We start from the raw sequence: 22,500 nt of genomic DNA, 5'->3' as shown, positions 1-22,500 counted from the left end.
TCACAAAGGATCAACAAAGGAAGTAGTACTGTCTTGTGTGGTGTGTGTGTATTGTGTGTGTGTTATTTACCTGTGATGTTGTGTCTGGCAGTCTGAGGGAACTTCCAGTCATCTACCTGTTGGGAGGGGCATCGTACTTCTGGAGAGAGAGGATGAGAGAGAGGAGAGTAAAAAAAGGGATGTACAGAACAAAATACTGTACATACAGTTCAATACATGCACGTCAAAATGCACATGAAGAACAAGTAAATGAATGAATGGAAACAAAGCGTGGTAAAAACATGATATAACAACACATCCTCTGTCCAGTGTCTGTGTTCTTTTGCCCATCTTAATCTTTTATTTTTATTGGCCAGTTTGAGATATGGCTTTTTCTATGCAACTCTGCTTAGAAGGCCAGCATCCCAGAGTCGAGTCTTTACTGTTGACGTTGAGACTGGTGTTTTGTGGGTACTATTTAATGAAGCTGCCAGTTGAGGACTTGTGAGGCGTCTGTTTCTCAAACTAGACACTCTAATGTACTTGTCCTCTTGCTCAGTTGTGCGCCAGGGCCTCCCACTCCTCTTTCTATTCTGGTTAGAAACAGTTTGCGCTCTTCTGTGAAGGGTGTAGTACATAGCGCTGTACGAGATCCTTGGCAATTTCTCGCATGGAATAGCCTTAATTTCTCTTGTTTCTGACCATTTCGAGCCTGTAATCGAGCCCACAAATGCTGATGCTCCAGATACTCAACTAGTCTAAAGAAGGGCAGTTTTATTGCTTCTTTAATCAGAACAACAGTTTTCAGCTGTGCTAACATAATTGCAAAAGGGTTTTTCTAATGATCAGTTAGCCTTTTAAAATGATAAACTTGGATTAGCTAACACAACGTGCCAATGGAACACAGGAGTGATGGTTGCTGTTTGAACGGTGGCTTGAGAAAGTATTCAACCCCTTTGGCATTTTTCCTATATTGTTTTCTTGCAACTTGGAATTAAAATGTATTTTTGGGGTGTTTGTATCATTTGAATTACACAACATGCCTACCACTTTGAAGATGCTAAAACGTTTTTATTGTGAAACAAACCAGAAATAAGAAAAAAAAAACGGAAAACTTGAGAGTGCATAACTATTCATCCCCCCAAAGTCAATACTTTGTAGAGACACCTTTTGCAGAAATTACAGATTCAAGTCTCTTGGGGTACGTCTCTATAAGCATGGCACATCTAGCCCCTGAGATTTTTGCCCATTCTTCAAGGTAAAACTGCTCCAGCTCCTTCAAGTGGGATGGGTTCCGCAGGTGTACAGCAATCTTTAAGTCATACCACAGATTCTCAATTGGATTGAGGTCAGGGCTTTGTCCTGCTGGAAGGTGAACCTCATTCCCAGTCTCAGATCTCTGAAAGACTGAAACAGGTTTCCCACAAGAATTTCCCTGTATTTAGCATCATCCATCATTCCTTCAATTCTGACCAGTTTCCCAGTCCCTGTCGATTAAAAACATCCCCCCAGCATGATGCTGCCACCACCATGCTTCACTGTTTGAATGGTGTTCTCTGGTTTTTTTTTATTTTATTTTTATTTCACCTTTATTTAACCAGGTAGGCTAGTTGAGAACAAGTTCTCATTTGCAACTGCGACCTGGCCAAGATAAAGCATAGCAGTGTGAACAGACAACACAGAGTTACACATGGAGTAAACAATTAACAAGTCAATAACACAGTAGAAAAAAAGGAGAGTCTATAAACATTGTGTGCAAAAGGCATGAGGAGGTAGGCGAATAATTACAATTTTGCAGATTAACACTGGAGTGATAAATGATCAGATGGTCATGTACAGGTAGAGATAATGGTGTGCAAAAGAGCAGAAAAGAAAATAAATAAAAACAGTATGGGGATGAGGTAGGTAAAAATGGGTGGGCTATTTACCGATAGACTATGTACAGCTGCAGCGATCGGTTAGCTGCTCAGATAGCAGATGTTTGAAGTTGGTGAGGGAGATAAAAGTCTCCAACTTCAGCAATTTTTGCAATTCGTTCCAGTCACAGGCAGCAGAGAACTGGAACGAAAGGCGGCCAAATGAGGTGTTGGCTTTAGGGATGATCAGTGAGATACACCTGCTGGAGCGCGTGTTACGGGTGGGTGTTGTTATCGTGACCAGTGAACTGAGATAAGGCGGAGCTTTACCTAGCATAGACTTATAGATGACCTGGAGCCAGTGGGTCTGGCGACGAATATGTAGCGAGGGCCAGCCGACTAGAGCATACAGGTCGCAGTGGTGGGTGGTATAAGGTGCTTTGGTGACAAAACGGATGGCACTGTGATAAACTGCATCCAGTAAGCTGAGTAGAGTGTTGGAAGCAATTTTGTAGATGACATCGCTGAAGTCGAGGATCGGTAGGATAGTCAGTTTTACTAGGGTAAGTTTGGCGGCGTGAGTGAAGGAGGCTTTGTTGCGGAATAGAAAGCCGACTCTGGTGATGAGAGGTGTTGGGTTTGCGCTAGACATAGCGTTTTACTTGATGGCCAAAAAGCTCAATTTTAGTCTCATCTGACCAGAGTTCTTCCATATGTTTGGGGAGTCTCCCACGTGCCTTTTGGCGAACACCAAACGTGTTTGCAAATTTTTTTCTTTAAGCAATGGCTTTTTTCTGGTCACTCTTCTGTAAAGCCCAGCTCTGTGGAGTGTACGGTTTAAAGTGGTCCTATGGACAGATACTCCTATCTCCGCTGTGGAGCTTTGCAGCTCCTTCAGGGTTATCTTTGGTCTCTTTGCTGCCTCTCTGATTAATGCCCTCCTTGCCTGGTCCATGAGTTTTGGTGGGCGGCCTTCTCTTGGCAGGTTTGTTGTGGTGCCATATTCTCAAACATTTTTAATAATGGATTTAATGATGCTCCGTGGGATGTTCAAAGTTTCTGATATTTTTTTATAATCCAACCCTGATCTGTACTTCTCCACAACTTTATCCATGACCTGTTTGGAGAGCTCCTCGGTCTTCATGGTGTCGCTTGTTTGGTGGTGCCCCTTGCTTAGTGGTGTTGCAGACTCTGGGGCCTTTCAGAACAGGTGTATATATACTGAGATCATGTGACAGATCATGTGACACTTAGATTGCACACAGGTGGACGTTATTTAACTAATTATGTGACTTCTGGAGGTAATTGGTTGCACCAGATCTTATTTAGGGGATTCATAGCAAACTGGGTGAATACATATGCATACACCTCTTTTTCATTTATTTATTTATTATTATTTTTTTTTTTCATTTCACCAATTTGGAATATTTTGTGTATGTCTATTACATAAAATCCAAAAATAAAAATCTATTTAAATTACAGGTTGTAATGCAACAACATAGGAAAAATGCCAAGGGGCACTCCTACTCCTATTAGACTTCCATTCAGGGATTTAGAGGCAGAATTAAGACATAGACCTGATGGTGTAGAAGCCATCAAGACTGGTAGGAGGGTGGGGTGGGGGGACTACTGACAGACTGATGAGAAAGGAGAGGGAAGAGAGAGAGAGGGAGAAGGAGCAGGAGCAACAAGAATTGTAGGAAAAGGGAGGTAACAAGGGAGGGGAGAGAGGAGGAGACAGGAGAATGAGGGGAGAGAGGGGAATGAAGAAAATAGGGAGAACAAAAGTTGGGAAAGAGGCAAAATGCCAAGAGGAGGATGAGGCAGGGGGAGAATGGCAGACTAGAGACAGGGAAGAAAAGCGACAGATGAAAGGAAGAGGAGAGAGAGAGGGAGGAGAAAGCACAAAAATAGGTACTAGATGTTAAGAAAAGAAGGAGGAGAGAGGTGGAGAAAGTTATCGCTGGAGGACATGTTGCCATCTTTGTACATACTAAAGATCCAAAGTGCTCAATACCACTGAAGAAGAAGACTATATGGCTGATTCCAAGGCACTCATACCAGATCCGTATTGTCCAGCCACTGACAACTGTTTGCAGTTTGTGATAGCAACAGTTGCTGGATTACCTTAACCCAGCTGAGACTCTATTCCTATTCCAAAATGCCCAGGTTTTCCAACAATCCCAGTTTAAAATCAGAAAGGAATAAGCAAGAGATCTGGAATCCTCCAACCAGGGTTTCTTGAAAAAGATTCTTAGGAATGTTACCTGCATTTTGCAACCAAAGAGGACCATGTAGCACACCATACTGTTAGAGCTCTAGATTCTGCTACTGTTCCAAACATCAAGGACCCTGTCTGTCTGTCTGTCTGTCTGTCTGTCTGTCTGTCTGTCTGTCTGTCTGTCTGTCTGTCTGTCTGTCTGTCTGTCTGTCTGTCTGTCTGTCTGTCTGTCTGTCTGTCTGTCTGTCTGTCTGTCTGTCTGCCTGCCTGCCTGCCTGCCTGCCTGCCTGCCTGCCTGCCTGCCTGCCTGCCTGCCTGCCTGCCTGTCTCAGTCTGCACTGCAGCTGTCTCGGTTGTGGCTGCGCTCCATTGAAGCAGGCTGTTTCTGTTGCATTTTCTGTTCCCTGTTCCCTAGAGCTTGGCAGCATGGTTTATTACGGGCAGGGTTGGAAGGGTGCTCAGAGCAGCGGAGAGAAGGCGGAAGAAGGAGGAGAGGAGTATGGGAATTCTCTGCTTTATAAGGTGGCATTCCACTGTAATTTGACTGGGCTGCAGATCAGTGGGAGGGTTGGTTCTGCACACATAGATACACATAAACACACACACATTTACAAGTACATTCAAGGGTGCATGCACGCACGCACGCACACGCACACACACACACACACACACACACATACACACACACACACACACACACACACACGCACACACACACGCACACACAAACTCATGCACACATACACTCAACCCTCATTTTTGGACAAGGAGATCAGTGGGATCAAGGAGAAAGTTGGTTCTGCCAGTAGCACTGCTGGTACCACTTAAAGTGCATAGTGGGAGCAGAGGTGCACACTGGGTAATGTAGATAATGACGTGATAGGGGGAACAATTAGATGTAGTGCAAGGGAGAAGGAGAAAGAGATAGATGTTTGAGAGAGAGAGAGAGAGAGGGAGAGAGAGAGAGAGAGAGAGAGAGAGAGAGAGAGACTAATAGACGAAGGAAAACAGAGTTAGAGTGGGGGAGAGGGAGAGAGAAAGGAGGGAACATTCCTGGTACTTTTCCAGAGACAAAGAGTGGGAGAGGGGAGATGGAGAGGAGTGGAAACATTTAAAGATTTGAGGTCACATATTTTTCCTTAGATTTTAAAACCCCCTTTTAACATCATTGGTCCCTCTCAGTTACAGCACACACACAAACATACACAGGAGCCCTCCCCCACATTTTCCTTATGATCATCACATTGCAGTGCACGATAGGCCGGAAAAGTCCATGATAGAGGATACACCCCTCCCAAATTTTGCATTAACAGTTCCTGGGTGGAACTAATACAGTTCTGAATGCTGGAGCTTCTCTGTGCGTGGTCCCTTCTTCATTCAGTTCTCTCAACCTTCTGCTGATGTCAGCACATTACTAGCCAGTTCTGGAGTTTGAGACAGCACGGGAGAAGAGCAGGGAGATGGTTGGGTATTGAAACTGACAAAGTGCTGTAGCTTCAATTTATGTCAAAGTGCTTTCTTCCACCCACCACCAGGGTCTCAGGGGAGCAGCGAACTGGCTCAGCCCCAGATGAAGCACTCTGGCTGGGCTCTCCAGGGAGCCTCTCCCCCTGAGCTGTGGAAGCTCTGGAGGTATTGCCCCAGGAAGAATATTAGAGATGGGAGAGATGTTATGTAATATATTCCATTTATGGGTGGTCCTGGCTGTCTGATAGATAATAAACCCACTACAAGACCATGTGGGAGTTGTCACAGCTACGGATATATAGACTGACACACACACACACACACACACACACACACACACACACACACACACACACAGGGAGGGAGCCCGACAGCCTATAGACTCATAACAGAGTCATGAATGGGTTATAGAACATACAACCACATACTACAAACACATGAACCTTTAGACCACAGCTAGGCCTGACAGCTACCAACTCAACCACACACTCAGGCGTGGTCACGCACAGACCCACAGACACCGACGGATATACACACACACACACACTCAAACAGCCACAGAGCTCTAGCAGACTAGGGTTGCACTGGATTCTGATTAAATACACATTGCAATGCTGTCAGTAGAACTCAAGCTTCACCCTTTTCAAATTCAGACACAGAAGTCAGAGAATTCAGAGATTTTGACAGTCAGACTGAACAGAGATGGAAGTCTGGAAGGTCACACAAAACACTCAGATAGATGAAACACCACCACAGATGGAAGTCTAATGAAAGGATCAGAGCCAGAAACATCATTTGAAGTAGAATTCTGAAGTAGAGGCAGCAGACATGAGAAGGAGATAGTACATTCTACTCCTGACAAACGGCTTGGAACACGTTGTATTTATCAGTTTACCAGACTCTACTGCGTGGAGAAAATAGACTCACCTTTGGATGATGTCACCAGGTCCCATGACCAGAGGTTGAGGGAGAGCAGAACCAGGAAGGAGCTGAGATTCCTCATGGCACACTCCTCTGGATATAGACACACAACTCAACTGCTACCTGGGAGAAAGGGATATGGGGTGGGATAGAGAGATATAGAGGGAAGGGAGGTGGAGAGAAAGAGAGGGAAGGGAGGTTGAGAGATATATAGAGGAAAGGGAGGTGGCGAGAGAGAGAGGGAAGGGATGTAGAGAGAGAGAGAGAGAGAGTCAACATTATCAAACAACACTGTGATTGGAGAACACATTGTAAGAAACAGGCGGTACACGACCACGTCAACTCCAAGAAAACTCAACTAGATGTATTGGTGTTGAACTGGGAGTTGCAGGTTTGAATCCCACATCCAGCTACCGTCAGAATTAGCTACCATTTTCACCCCTAAGTGTCCTGATTATGGTAATAGCTAAATCAGAGGAAATGTGTTAATGATGAGGTTGAAAATGTGATGAGGCACAGTCAATGTATATGAATTAGCCAACCGATGGCCAGTATTCATATGGGAGAAAGGTCACTCCGTGTAGTCTGATGATCCTCATTATAGCCATCTGGACATCACTGGGACTGGAAACAGACACACCCACACTTCTCACACTGCGAGACATTACGCTATACTCAGCTATACCAGTTATTTGCAACCCCAATGAATCAGTCAAACCCGTGTTTTTTTCTAACACAACAACTAATTTGACCTTTCGACACAGCTGGAGACAATCAGTTGTAATGAGTATGAATGTGCAGTACATTGTTCCCTGACACAGCAACAGGCAGCCTCAGTAAGTATTATTAACTTCCAGTCCCGACAGAGATGGCCACCTCGCTTCGCGTTCCTAGTAAACTGTGCAGTATTTTGTTTTTTTTTATGTGTTATTTCTGACATTGTTACCCCAGGAAATCTTAGGTTTTATTACATACAGTTGGGAGGAACTATTGGATATAAGAGCAACGTCAACTCACCAACATTACGACCAGGAATACGACTTTCCCGAAGCAGATCCTCTGTTTGGCCCACCACCCAGGACAATGGATCGGATCCCAGCCGGCGACCCAAAATAACGGCGCCGCAGAAGGGGCAGACGGAGCGGTCTTCTGGTCAGGCTCTGGAGACGGGCACATCGCGCACCACTCCAGAGTATACTACTCGCCAACGTCCAGTCTCTTGACAACAAGGTAGATGAAATCCGAGCAAGGGTTGCCTTCCAGAGAGACATCAGAGACTGTAATGTTCTTTGCTTCACGGAAACATGGCTCACTCGAGACACGCTATTGGAGTTGGTACAGCCACCTGGTTTCTTCACGCATCGCGCCGACAGAAACAAGCATCTCTCTGGTAAGAAGAGGGGCGGGGGTGTATGCCTTATGATGATTGAGAAGTGGTGTGATCATAACAACATACAGGAATTCAAGTCCTTTTGTTCACCTGACTTAAAATTCCTCACATTCAAATAGCGACCGCATTATCTACCAAGAGAATTATCTTCGATCATAGTCACAGTCGTTTATATTCCCCCCCAAGCAGACACATGGACGGCCCTGAAAGAACTTAATTTGACTCTGTGTAAACTGCAAACCACATATCCTGAAGCTGCATTTATTTTAGCTGGGAAATTTAACAAAGCTAAACTGAAAACAAGGCTCCCTAAATTCTATCAGCATATCGATTGCGCGACCCTGGCTGGCAAAACCCTAGATCGTCGATATTCTAACTTCCGCAGCGCATATAAGGCCCTCCTCCGCCAACTTCCTTTCGGAAAAGCTGACCACGACTCCATTTTGTTGCTCCCAGCCTATAGACAGAAACTAAAACAGGAAGCACCCGCACTCAGGTCTGTTCAACGCTGGTCCGACCAATAGAATTCCACGCTTCAAGATTGCTTCGATCACGTGGACTGGGATATGTTCCGCATAGCATCAAACAACAACTTTGATGAATACGCTGACTCAGTGAGCGAGTTTATTAGCAAGTGAATCGGTGATGTTGTACCCACAGCGTCTATTGAAACATTCCCCAACCAGAAACCGAGGATTGATGGCAGCATTTGCGCAAAAGTGAAAGCGCTTTTAATCAGGGCAAAGTGACCGGAAACATGACCAAATACAAACAGTATTTATTCCCTCCGCAAGGCAATCAAACAAGATAAGCGTCAGTATAGAGACAAAGTAGAGTCGCAATTCAACGGCTCAGACACGAGAGGTATGTGGCAGGGTCTACAGTCAATCACGGACTACAAAAGAAAAACCAACCCCGTCGCGGAACACAATGTCTTGCTCCCAGACAGACTAAACAACTTCTTTGCTCGCTTTGAGGACAATATAGTGCAACTGACACGGCCAGCTACCAAAACCTGCGGGCTCTCCTTCACTGCAGCCAACGTGAGTAAAACATTTAAACGTGTTAACCCTCGCAAGGCTGCAGGCCCAGACGGCACCCCCAGCCGCGCCCTCAGAGAATACACAGACCAGCTGTTTACGGACATATTCAATCAATCCTTATCCCAGACTGCTGTTCCCACATGCTTCAAGAGGGCCACCATTGTTCCTGTTCCCCAGAAAGCTAAGGTGACTGAGCTAAATGACTACCGCCCCGTAGCACTCACTTCCGTCATCATGAAGTGCTTTGAGAGACTAGTCAAGGATCATATCACCTCCACCCTACCTGACACCCTAGACCCACTGCAATTTGCTTACCGCCCCAATAGGTCCACAGACGACACAATCGCAAACACACTGCACACTGCCCTTACCCATCTGGACAAGAGGAATACCTATGTAAGAATGCTGTTCATCGACTACAGCTCAGCATTTAACACCATAGTATCCTCAAAACTCATCATTAAGTTCGAGACCCTGGGTCTCGACCCCGCCCTGTGCAACTGGGTACTGGACTTCCTGATGTGCCGACCCCAGGTAGTGAGGATAGGTAACAACATCTCCACCCCGCTGATCCTCAACACTGGGGCCCCACAAGGGTGCGTTCTCAGCCCTCTCCTGTACTCCCTGTTCACCCACGACTGTGTGGCCATGCACGCCTCCAACTCAATCATCAAGTTTGCAGACAACACTACAGTGGTAGGCTTGATTACCAACAACGACGAGACGGCCTACAGGGAGGAGGTGAGGGCTCTTGGAGTGTGGTGTCAGGAAAATAACCTCACACTCAATGTCAACAAAACAAAGGAGATGATCGTGGACTTCAGGAAACAGCAGAGGGAGCAGCCCCCTATCCACATCAACGGGACAGTAGTGGAGAGGGTGTGAAATTTTAGGTTCCTCGGCATGCACATCATGGACAAACTGAATTGGTCCACCCACACAGACAGCGTGGTGAAGAAGGTGCAGCAGCGCCTTTTAAACCTCAGGAGGCTGGAAGAAATTCGGCTTGTCACCAAAAACACTCACAAACTTTTACAGATGCACAATCAAGAGCATCCTGTCGGGCTGTATATGGCAACTGCCCACCGCCTGGTATGGCAACTGCTCTGCCCATAACCGTAAGGCTCTCCAGAGGGTAGTGAGTAGAGGTCGACCGATTAATCGGAATGGCCGATTAATTAGGGACGATTTAAAGGTTTCATATCAATCGGAAATCTGTATTTTTGGGTGCCGATTTGACAATTTTTTATTTTATAAAAAAAAAGAAAAGTAATACCTATATTTAATCTTTATTTAACTAGGCAAGTCAGTTAAGAACACATTCTTAATTCCAATGATGGCCTAGGAACGGTGGGTTAACTGCCTTGTTCAGGGGCAGAACAACAGATTTTCACCTTGTCAGCTCAGGGGATCCAATCTTGCAACCTTACAGTTAACTAGTCCAAAGCAATAACGACCTGCCTCTCTCTCGTTGCACTCCAAAAGGACTGCCTGTTTCGCGAATGCAGTAAGCCAAGGTAAGTTGCTAGCTAGCACTAAACTTATCTTATAAAAAAACAATCAATCATAATCGCTAGTTAACTACTGTCACGTTCTGACCCTAGTTCTTGTGTTATTTGTTTGTTTTAGTTGGTCAGGACATGAGTTGGGTGGGCATTCTATGTTTTGTGTTTCTAGGTTGTTTTTCTGTGTTCGGCCTAGTATGGTTCTCAATCAGAGGCAGGTGTCGTTAGTTGTCTCTGATTGAGAATCATACTTAGGTAGCCTGGGTGTCACTGTTTGTTTGTGGGTGATTATTTCCGTGTCTGTGTTTGTCGCCACACGGTACTGTTTCGGTTTGTTCACGTTGATTGTTTGTGTATTCATAGTGTTCAGTTTATGTTTTTTAAATAAACAACCATGGACACTTACCACACCGCATCTTGGTCCGATCCTTGCTACACCTCTTCAGAGGAAAAGGAGGAAAACCTTTACAGAATCACCCACCAACCAAGGACCAAGCGGCGTGGTAACGGGCAACAGCAACAGCGGCCGAAGACACAAGACTCCTGGACGTGGGAGGAAATCCTAGACGGAAGAGGACCCTGGGCAAAGCCTGGGGAATATCGCCACCCCAAAGTGCAGCAGGAGACGCATCAGCAGCAGCGGCAGCAGCAGCAGGAGAGGCAGCAGCAGCAGCAATGTCAGGATTCCTGGACATGGGATGACGTTTTGGATGGCAAGGGTTGCTACACATGGGAGAAGATCCTGGCTGGTAGGGATCGCCTACCATGGGAACAGGTGAAGGCAACGAGGAGAGCAGAGGCAGCCGGAGAGAGGAGCCAATGATACGAGGTAACGCGACTGGCAAGGAACCCTGAGAGGCAGCCTCAAACATTTATTGGGGGGTGGCACACAGGGAGTGTGGCTAAGCCAGGTAGGAGACCTGTGCCAACTTCCTGTGCTTACCGGAGAGCGAGAGGGACCGGGCAGGCACCGTGTTATGCTGTGGAGCGCACGGTGTCTCCAGTGCGGGTGCATAGCCCGGTGCGGTACATTCCAGCTTCTCGTATCGGCCGGTCTAGAGTGGGCATCGAGCCAGGTAAGGTTGGGAAGGCTCGGTGCTCAAGAGCTCCAGTGCACCTGCACGGTCCGGTCTATCCAGTGCCACCTCCACGCACCAGCCTTTTCCGGTGGCAGCCCCCCGCACCAGGCTGTCTCTCCATCCTTTGCCTACAGGTGCTCCCACCTGTCCAGCGCTGCTAGAGCCTTCCTTCCTTCTCCCGTCTCTCCAGAGTTGCTAGTCTCCTGTCTGTCCAGAGCTGCTAGAGTCTAATGTCTGTCCAGAGCTGCTAGAGTCTCCCGTCTGTCCAGAGCTGCTAGAGTCTCCCGTCTGTCCAGAGCTGCTAGAGCCGCCAGTCAGCATGGAGCCGCCAGAGCTGCCAGTCAGCATGGAGCCGCCAGAGTCGCCAGTCAGCCAGGAACTGCCAGAGCCGTCAGCCAGCCAGTAGTTGCCAGAGCCGTCAACCAGCCAGGAGCCAAGAGACTGTTAAACAGCCATCACTAACATTGAATGGCTGCTGCCAACATACTGACTCAACTCTAGCCACTTTAACAATGGAAAAATTGATGTAATAAATGTATCACTAGCCACTTTAAACAATGACACTTTATATAATGTTTACATACCCTACATTACTCATCTCACATGTATATATACTGTACTCTATACAGTCTACTGCATCTTGCCTATGCCGTTCGACCATCACTCATTCATATATATTTTTATGTACATATTCTTATTCATTCCTTTACACTTGTATGTATAAGGTAGTTGTTGTGGAATTGTTCGTTTAGATTACTTGTTAGATATTACTGCATGGTCGGAACTAGAAGCACAAGTATTTCGCCACACTCACATTAACATCTGCTAACCATGTGTATTTGACAAAATTTGATTTGATGGACATGTTCTCTGTGTCACACACAATCACATACACACGACACATACAACACACACACACCTCAAACTTTAACCACATACCACCCCTATGTTTACAGGTACAACGAACCCCTGAAGCCAGACAGACAGACAGACTGGGAGTCTGACATGTGTATCATCTATGTGTCTGTACACACCTGTCTAAAGATGTGGAATTACCCACAAACCCTTGGGACAGACTATGGTGGTGTTTTCAATTCCATCCTAGTGTTCCCCATACAGTGCACTACTCTTGACCAGAACCCTATCTGTGGTCATCTAGGATAATGGACTGAGTCCTCCACAAAATAACTAGCTGCAAGGCAATGAAAGAACATACTGTCTAATCCTGATGGTTTAGGCCTAGTTTGAGATCCATCCAACTCTAACAGTTGGCATAAATAATACATTGATGCCAAAGGGATAGCCTATCCTGGATAGATCTAAGTATTCAAGGGAAAAAGTATGCATACATCTCAAGTTGGCTATCGGCCAAGTATGTATGGGGTCCTCAACGGCCCCTAAATCCTGAATTTTCCTTGCAAATAGAGTGAAAATCGGAAGGGGCCATGTTAACAGGCAACATGCCCACATTCATTAACATGTCATTATCATGTTATTAACATGTCATTAACAAGCTCATGTCCAAGTCAACGTCTGTCTATGCATTTGTCCTCGACACAAAGAGACAGTAACAACAGACAGTGTGCATGTCTCGTCACACAGAGACAGTAACAACAGACAGTGTGCATGTCTCGACACACAGAGACAGTAACAACAGACAGTGTGCATGTCTCGTCACACAGAGACAGTAACAACAGACAGTGTGCATGTCTCGACACACAGAGACAGTAACAACAGACAGTGTGCATGTCTCGACACACAGAGACAGTAACAACAGACAGTGTGCATGTCTCGTCACACAGAGACAGTAACAACAGACAGTGTGCATGTCTCGTCACACAGAGACAGTAACAACAGACAGTGTGCATGTCTCGACACACAGAGACAGTAACAACAGACAGTGTGCATGTCTCGTCACACAGAGACAGTAACAACAGACAGTGTGCATGTCTCGTCACACAGAGACAGTAACAACAGACAGTGTGCATGTCTCGTCACACAGAGACAGTAACAACAGACAGTGTGCATGTCTCGTCACACAGAGACAGTAACAACAGACAGTGTGCATGTCTCGTCACACAGAGACAGTAACAACAGACAGTGTGCATGTCTCGTCACACAGAGACAGTAACAACAGACAGTGTGCATGTCTTTGGCCTCGACTCACAGAGACAGTAACAACAGACAGTGTGCATGTCTAGTCACACAGAGACAGTAACAACAGACAGTGTGCATGTCTTTGGCCTCGTCACACAGAGAGACCGTAACAACAGACAGTGTGCATGTCTAGTCACACAGAGACAGTAACAACAGACAGTGTGCATGTCTTTGGCCTCGTCACACAGAGAGACCGTAACAACAGACAGTGTGCATGTCTCGTCACACAGAGACAGTAACAACAGACAGTGTGCATGTCTCGTCACACAGAGACAGTAACAACAGACAGTGTGCATGTCTCGTCACACAGAGACAGTAACAACAGACAGTGTGCATGTCTTTGGCCTTGTCACACAGAGACAGTAACAACAGACAGTGTGCATGTCTTTGGCCTCGACACACACAGACAGCAACAACAGACAGTGTGCATGTCTTTGGCCTCGACACACACAGACAGTAACAACAGACAGTGTGCATGTCTCGTCACACACAGACAGTAACAACAGACAGTGTGCATGTCTTTGGCCTCGACACACAGAGACAGTCAGCCCTGGCAATACTTATTCTCTCTCTCATTCTTCCTCTCGTTCCCATGCGGTGAGTGTGTTCTAACAGCTGGCTGTAGCAGATCAAGGCAGTATTAGCCTAGCGTAGATTGCTGCTCTGTGCCAGCCTGAGTTCAGGAGGGACTGCCTCTCTGTCTGTGGAGAAAACATAGGAGAGCAGGGTGTATTCATTTCAGAGATTCTATTACAAAATGTTTTGTCTGTTGCAAAAAAAACGTTTTGCAACAGTAACAGTTAACAAAACGTTTTGCAATGAAAACAAGAGTTTCAATTGGACAAATTCAGATAGGTCCCTCCCCGTTTTGTTTCTGTTTACTCTGTATGCTTCCGTTTGGTTCTTAAATGGTAAACGTTGCAGGACGTAATGAATACACCCCAGGAGAGAAGAGGACATGAATACATCCACATACTACAAACACATAACCTTAACACACACACACACACACACACACACACACACACACAAACAAAAGACAGGCGAGTGTCAAACAAACATTGAGTTATATTGAATATACATGCATATATTTTTGTGATAACATCAATAAAAGCGCTGTATAATGTTGTTGCACTGTTTGTATAGGGTGTGTGTGTGTGTGTGTGTGTGTGTGTGTTTGGTTTTACTATCCTTGTGGGGACCAGAAGTCCTCAAATGATAGTAAAACAAGCAGTGGGGACATTTCGTTGGTCCCCACAAGGAAAAAGGCTATTTTAGGTTTAGGGGTTAGGTTTAGGATTAGGGTTATAATTAGGGTTAAGGGGTAGGTTTAGGAGTCGGGGTTAGGAGTTTGCGGTTAAGTTTAAGTTTAGGATTAGGTTATGGGTTAGGGTTAGGTTTAGGGTTAGAGAAAATAGGATTTTGAATGGGAATCAATTGTTTGGTCCCCACAACAACAGTAAAACATACTTTTGAGTGTGTGCGTGTGTGACAAGCGCATTAGTGTGTGTCTGTGTCTACGCATCTGTTGTGTGTTAACTCCAGCTACTCTTGGAAGAAGGATTTCGGTTATGTCCACCTCGTTTAGGGGCTGATTCAGACATTATGCCTCAGCATTTGGTATTCAGACATACCTTATTCAGGTAACACACTCTGCAAATGTGGCTACATAGCGCGCTCTGAATAGATTTCATTTAAACAGCTGAAAACCCCTCCGGCCCACTTGCTGGCCAACATATTTTCCTGTGGACTTTTCATTCAATGGGGGTTTCAGTACATTTACCTTTTAAGCCATCCCTTTAAATACAGTGTATAATTTTGACGACAGACTCGCTAGAATATATCAAGAGGGATTCCGAATATTAGGAATAAACTAAATAAAGCCATCTAAATATATGCACATATCGTCTCCGTTTCAGCACCAATTGGTAGATTTAAAAATACTCTAATCTGGTAGATTATTTAGGTTTAGGAAAGTATTTATGAATCATAAAATACTGGTTTTGGAGAGCCTTTACACACGAAAGAAAGAACCGTGTTTTGATTCATTCTAAAAAGTGCCACATTCAGATATTCAACCCATGGTAATGTTGGAAGATTAGTGTACACATAATTATAATAGGGAGAATAGTGTACAATAGTAGTCTATACCCTCATCTATCGTCTGCACTAACCATGGAAATGTATGATGACACAGCCAAGTATTGCGCCATGCGTCTGGTTGAAACTGTTAGTGCTTGGTCTGCGCTTCTCTCCATAGTGATTTAATTAGCCTACATCCCTGCACGTTAGAAGGCTGTACAGTTTCCACTCTGTATAATGGCACAGCATTTTACTGTCGGAAAGTTGATGTGTTGATATGCTTCAGTTTGCTGCCATGTGACGAGTTTCACATTTGTCTCCAGGGATTATAAAGTAAACTAGATCTAAAACAAGTGTTATTTATATTAACAATTCCCTTATCCAAATGTATTACTTATTTACCTAGCTCTTATCAATAGTTATTATCAAGTTATAAATTACAGGGCATGGAGAATGGTGTTATTTCTATCTGATGAAAATCAAGTAGATGCTTTTTCCACTTGGAACCGGCAGGTTCACTAAACCTTATTCATGGTTTCCTCGAGCGTAAAAGTGGTGGAATTGTTAGGGAATTAAGTCAAGGTCAGAATACGTCGTATCTGTAGACACACTTTCATTTATTCAATCTCCCCCAAACTAACAGCGGGCGAGTAGCATGCGAGTCTCATGCTTTCAATTCAAGGTCAGAATACGCTTAGAGAGAAAAGTGCATTTATAAGGGAATTACGTTCCATTTACGCGCGCTTAACTCGGGTCGGAATTCCCCCCTTAGTGACAGCCCAATCACAGGACTTTACCCTCTCAGATGCTGAGCAGTGCATTTGGTACTGTGCTATGAAAACAACCTCAAAACCATTTTGTAGGGTCAGAGCCCTGAGCAATAAGAACACACACACAACCAGCTGCTTCCCCAACCCCACACACAAACACAAATAGGCTAAGCATGCATGTATTTCAGACCTGTTGCAACACGGGACATGGAATGAAGGCAGTAACCGTCTTCAGGCTACAACAGTCCCTCCAAATATCCACTGACCCAGGTTAAGCACAGACTTGAACAAATCTAATGGAGACAATATTCAAAGTCTGTCTCATTTAATAAATAATATGTTATTCAGCAGATGCTTTTATCCATAGCGATTTACAGTCGTTATTTATTGATGGTTGCGGGAATCAAACCCGCGACCCTGGCGTTACAAGTGAAATGCTCTACCAAATTAGCTACAAAGGACGACAGAGATAAATCGTTACTCTATCTCCACTGGGCTGCGTTCAGAAAGTGTTCATGAGTGATCGTTATGTGAAGCCAAAGCAGTTCCAGTTCCCATCAGTTCTGTCAAATAACACCTGGGATAGATGATTGCTCTGTAAAGGTCACAAGTGTTAGTTTAAATTGCACATAGAAGTGCACAGATACTGGAAACAATTGTTTTGATAATCGTGCAGACTTTTTTCACAGCCTCACGAACATGGACGGGTCTAAGAATGAAACCTTGTTCACTGAGAATCACTGAAACTCCTTTTCCGTAGGGAATATTGATTGGTCATATTTTTTTTTAATGTAATCTTTATTTAAATAGGCAAGTCAGTTAAGAACAAATTAATATTTACAATGACGGCCACCAAAAGGCAAAAGGCCTCCTGCGGGGATTCTGGCTGGGATCTAAAATAATAATGAATAGAAATAAAAAAATAGGATAAAACACACATCACGACAAGAGAGACAACACAACACTAGATAAAGACTAACCTAAGACAACGACATAGCATGGCAGAAACACTTGACAACACAGCATGGTAGCAACACAACATGACAACAACACTATAGCAACACAACATGACAACAACACTATAGCAAAACAACATGGCAGCAGCACAAAACAGGGTACAAACATTATTGGGCACAGACAACAGCACAATGGGCAAGAAGGTAGAAACAACAATACATCACGCAAAGCAGCCACAACTGTCATCAATTGTGTCCATGATTGAGTCGTTGAATGCAGAGATTGAGATAAAACTGTCCAGTTTGAGTGTTTGTTGCAGCTTGTTCCAGTCACTAGCTGCAGCGAACTGAAAAGTTTGGGCAAGGAGCTTCTCCTGACCATGTGGCCTGACCATGTGGCCAGACCATGGACCTTTAAGCTATAGGCCCAAAGTTGTTTTTCTGAACAGGTGTATGGGGGAAAAAAACTGCCCTATTTACAAGACCTTTGGATGGTAGACCTTTGTGATAGCCTTCAACCAGGACCGGCCCCAGTAATAAGTGACACAAGGGGTTACTTAGGGCCCCCTGCCAAAATGTGTAGAATTGCAGGACATTAGCTTAAAACGGCAAAAATGTCTCTCCGCCCTGTGGCAATAATGTCTCTTCACCCTGTGGCAAAAATGTCTCTCCACCCTGTGGCAATAATGTCTCTTCACCCTGTGGCAAAAATGTCTCTCCACCCTGTGGCAATAATGTCTCTCCACCCTGTGGCAAAAATGTCTCTCCACCCTGTGGCAATAATGTCTCTCCACCCTGTGGCAAAAATGTCTCTCCACCCTGTGGCAAAAACGTCTCTCCACCCTGTGGCAAAAACATCTCTCCACCCTGTGGCAAAAATGTCTCTCCACCCTGTGGCAATAATGTCTCTCCACCCTGTGGCAATAATGTCTCTCCACCCTGTGGCAAAAATGTCTCTCCACCCTGTGGCAATAATGTCTCTCCACCCTGTGGCAATAATGTCTCTCCACCCTGTGGCAAAAATGTCTCTCCACCCTGTGGCAATAATGTCTCTCCACCCTGTGGTAAAACATGTCTCTCCACCCTGTGGCAAAAATGTATCTCCACCCTTTGGCAAAAACATCTCTCCACCCTGTGGCAAAAATGTCTCTTCACCCTGTGGCAATAATGTCTCTCCACCCTGTGGCAATAATGTCTCTCCACCCTGGGGCAAAAATGTCTCTTCACCCTGTGGCAAAAATGTGTAGGATTGCAGGATATTAGTTATAAAATTGCTCAATCTTCTGCCTGCCCCATGGCGAAATGTGTAGAATTGCAGGGACTCTAAAACGTAATTTCCCCTCTTTGTTGTCAGGGGGGGCACTAAATGTGTGTGTGTGTGTGTGTGTGTGTGTGTGTGTGTGTGTGTGTGTGTGTGTGTGTGTGTGTGTGTGTGTGTGTGAGGGGGGTTCTTATTTCCAACTCATGCGTAAAAAGTAGTAGTTTAGGTTGGCTGACATCACATTTACAAACATTTTCCATGGCACCGCTCAACCTTCAAGAGAAGGGTAGACTAAATCATCCCCCTTTGAAAAGACCAAAGAAGCTGGAGATGAATATTATAGGGTCATGAGAAAAGTATATCGACTGACAGTATTTCCACACTTATCTGTCAATGGTGACACCTGGAAAGCTTCCAAAGTAAGTTAAGTCTGGCAAACATCCAGATAATCGGTGCTCCAACGCAGTGGAAATAACTCATAGTGGGCATTATAGAAATCCATGACAGAAATCTATTCAATTCCATCGCCGTGGAGAGTTGCTCGGTGCTTTGGTTGGTTGGTTGAGCGGTGGGGAATTAGCTTCCCATAGGCGATTGGTGAACGTAGTAGTCCTATCACATTAGTCCTACATAAAAGTTTGACGTTCGAAAACCCCACGTCTTTGAATGCAGATATTTCGTCTCCATTGGGCAAAGGCAGCCACATGAAACTAAAGTTACACACTAATTCACTTCTTCACCAAATCTATCCGCGGATGAAGTTGCAGCTAGAAACTGATCTAAAGTCAATTCTATTTTTTCCCTGATTCCCTCACTCATATTGTAAGGCTACGGTATATTGAACATAGTGCAGATTCTAGAACTGCGCCAATGGTAATCATCTATAATACTACGATCATCATCAGGCTCCACTTCTTTTGGAAAACTTCCAAAGATTCCCACTTGGTTTACCACTTCAGTCATAACATGTTAAATTGCGTGTAATTGCTCTCAGCAAGTTCTTCGTTACAAAATCGGCCATTTAAGTTATAGGCTACTCAATGCGCACATTAGGTAGGCGAATCAATTGATTGGTTGATAAACACCTCGGAGTACTCTGTTTCCAAGTAGATGTTGCTATTCTATTACCTACAGCCCCATAGCCTAATTCAATTTATCAAACAACATAATTAGTTGGCAAACTATCTAAAGTAAAATGCACCACTTGCATTGCAGGCCTATCATTAAATATTGTAGCCTGGGAAAGAAGTGCGCTACTGACAGAAATGACTTGCTTTAGCGCGAATGGAATCGATAAAAGTGTTATCCATACTTACAGCTATTGATAGATCCCCGCAGTTACGACCACATTAATCCAACATGTATTCGTGCTGAGGTGGGTAAAATCCTTTTGCTGCTGTCCGGTTTGTAATCCACACCGTTTTTCCCTTAAGGCTTTCTCTGCTGGAACCTTCTTACCAGGGGGGGGGGGGGGGGGAGAAGAAGAAGTTACTGCCAGAGTGATCATGTCCAACTTCTTTCCCCTCCCCTCTTTTTGCTGGCAGTTGTTCGAAAAAAGTTTATTTTCTCTCTCTTCTGTCTTTTCTCACTTTCTCTGGGACATCCTCCAGTTTGAACATGTCGTGACATCACCTGGTCCAAGGTTGGAAAATGAGCCTCTGGCGAGGCCCTCTCTCCCCACTCCCTCCCCGTTTCTCCCTCCCTACCTCCCTGTCTCTCCTTCCCCCTCCCTCCCTCCCTGTCCCTCCCTCCCTCCCTGTCTCTCCCTCCCTCCCCATCTCTCACTCCCTCCCTCCCCGTCTCACCCTCCCCATCTCTCCCTTCCTCCCTCCCCGTCTCTCCCTCCCGCCCGCCCTCCCTCCCTCCCGCCCGCCCTCCCTCCCTCCCTCCCTCCCCGTCTCCTCCTCACTCCCTCCCTCTCTCCACGTCTCTCCCTCCCTCCCCGTCTCTCCCTCCCTCCCTCCGTCTCTCCCTCCCTCCCTCCCTCCCTCCCCTCTCTCCCTCCCCTTACCTGCCTACTTCGTTTCACCCCCTCCCTCCCTCACTCCCCCTTCTCCCCCCCTTACCTACCTACTTCTTTTCGTCCCCCCCTCCCTCCCTCCCTCTCCTCTCTCCCTCCTCTTACCTATCTACTTATTTTCATCCCTGCCCTCCCCTCTCTCCCTCCCCTTACCAACCTAGTTCTTTTCATCCCCTCCCTCCCTCCCCCCTCCCCTTACCTACCTACTTCTTTTCGTCCCCTCCCTCCCTCCCTCCCCGTCTCTCCCTCCCCCTCCCTCCCCGTCCCTCCCTCCCTCCCTCCCTCCCATTACCAACCTACTTATTTTCATCCCCTCCCTTCCTCCCCCCTCCCTCCCTCTCTCCCTTACCTCCCTACTTCTTTTCACCCCCCTCCCTCCCTCCCTCCCCTCTCTCCCTCCCCTTACCTGCCTACTTCGTTTCACCCCTCCCTCCCTCCCTCACTCCCCCTTCTCCCCCCCTTACCTACCTACTTCTTTTCGTCCCCCCCCCCTCCCTCCCTCCCTCCCTCTCCTCTCTCCCTCCTCTTACCTACCTACTTATTTTCATCCCTGCCCTCCCCTCTCTCCCTCCCCTTACCAACCTAATTATTTTCATCCCCTCCCTCCCTCCCGCCTCCCCTTACCAACCTAGTTCTTTTCATCCCCTCCCTCCCTCCCCCCTCCCCTTACCTACCTACTTCTTTTCGTCCCCTCCCTCCCTCCCTCCCTTCTTTTCATCCCCTCCCCTCCCTCCCCTCCCCCCTTTCCCTACCTACTTCTTTTCATCCACTCCCTCTCCCTCCCTCCCTCCCTCCCTCCCTCCCTCCCTCCCTCCCTTCCTCTGATGACCTCTATCCAAGCAGTAACTATTGTATATTGGGTTTCATAGCATATTTTTCAGCGGCATATATGGCAATGACTGCCAGGGAGGTAATGGATTAAATCTGCGAGTCAGTATTAAGGCCTCTTTAGTGTCCTAAGATTTCATAACTGTTGTGTTAATTGCCTACCATCTGTAAGCTGTTAGTGTCTTCACGACCGCTCCACAGGTGCATGTTCCTTAATTGTTTATGGTTCATTGAACAAGCATGGATAACAGTGTTTAAACCCGTCACAATGAAGATCTGTGAAGTTATTTCAAAGACATGGTCCTGAAAAAGGGACAGTTCTTTTTTGCTGAGTTTAGTATTACTGTATCATAAAATGGAACAATTATTTCACCTATCCGCCAGACTAACACACACACACACACACACACACACACACACACACACACACACACACACACACACACACACACACACACACACACACACCTACCTGATGAACCACAGACAGCATCAATGTTGCCTCCAATCCCACCATACCTTCTCTGCTGTGCAATCCGGTTTCCGAGCCGGTCACGGGTGCACCTCAGCCACGCTCAAGGTACAAAACGATATAATAACCGCCATCGATAAAAGACAGTACTTTGCAGCCGTCTTCATCGACATGGCCAAGGCTTTCGACTCTGTCAATCATCGTATTCTTATCGGCAGACTCAATAGCCTTGGTTTCTCTAATGACTGCTTCGCCTGGTTCACTAAGTACTTCTCAGACAGAGTTCAGTGTGTCAAATCGGCCTGTTGTCCGGACCTCTGGCAGTCTCTATGGGGGTACCACAGGGTTCAATTCTCAGGCCGACTCTTTTCTCTGTATATATCAATGATGTCGCTTTTGCTGCGGGTGATTCCCTGATCCACCTCTACGCAGACGACACCATTCTGTATACTTCTGGCCCTTCTTCAGACACTGTGCTAACTAACCTCCAAAC

The 22,500-nt window shown here is 45.8% G+C and overlaps 1 protein-coding gene across 8 annotated transcripts in view; it reads right to left on the bottom strand.

Moving 5' to 3' along the window:
* The window catches only part of LOC110487940 (uncharacterized), a 145,383-nt gene extending 124,969 nt beyond the window's left edge, over window positions 1-20,414 (bottom strand). For 4 of the 8 annotated variants that reach the window (XM_090227567.1, XM_090227570.1, XM_036971044.2 and 1 more), the window contains exons 1-3: window positions 20,004-20,414; window positions 6,451-6,567; window positions 71-139 (exon numbers count right to left, since the gene is read on the bottom strand). In XM_090227567.1, coding sequence (XP_090083693.1) covers window positions 71-139; window positions 6,451-6,526 — 145 coding nt within the window. In that variant the 5' untranslated portion in view covers window positions 6,527-6,567; window positions 20,004-20,414. Of the gene's footprint in view, window positions 1-70; window positions 140-6,450; window positions 6,568-7,461; window positions 7,832-20,003 lie in introns of those variants that run through there. The other 4 variants (XM_036971045.2, XM_090227571.1, XM_090227568.1 and 1 more) reach the window with 3 other exon arrangements.
* Between the last annotated feature and the right edge of the window lie 2,086 nt (window positions 20,415-22,500).

The sequence above is a fragment of the Oncorhynchus mykiss genome, chromosome 30 (genome assembly GCF_057628025.1).
Source record: "Oncorhynchus mykiss isolate SJ-2025 chromosome 30, ASM5762802v1, whole genome shotgun sequence".
Taxonomy (NCBI): domain Eukaryota; kingdom Metazoa; phylum Chordata; class Actinopteri; order Salmoniformes; family Salmonidae; genus Oncorhynchus; species Oncorhynchus mykiss.
Note: the sequence above shows the minus strand (reverse complement) of the source record. Positions and strands in the feature narration are given on the sequence as shown.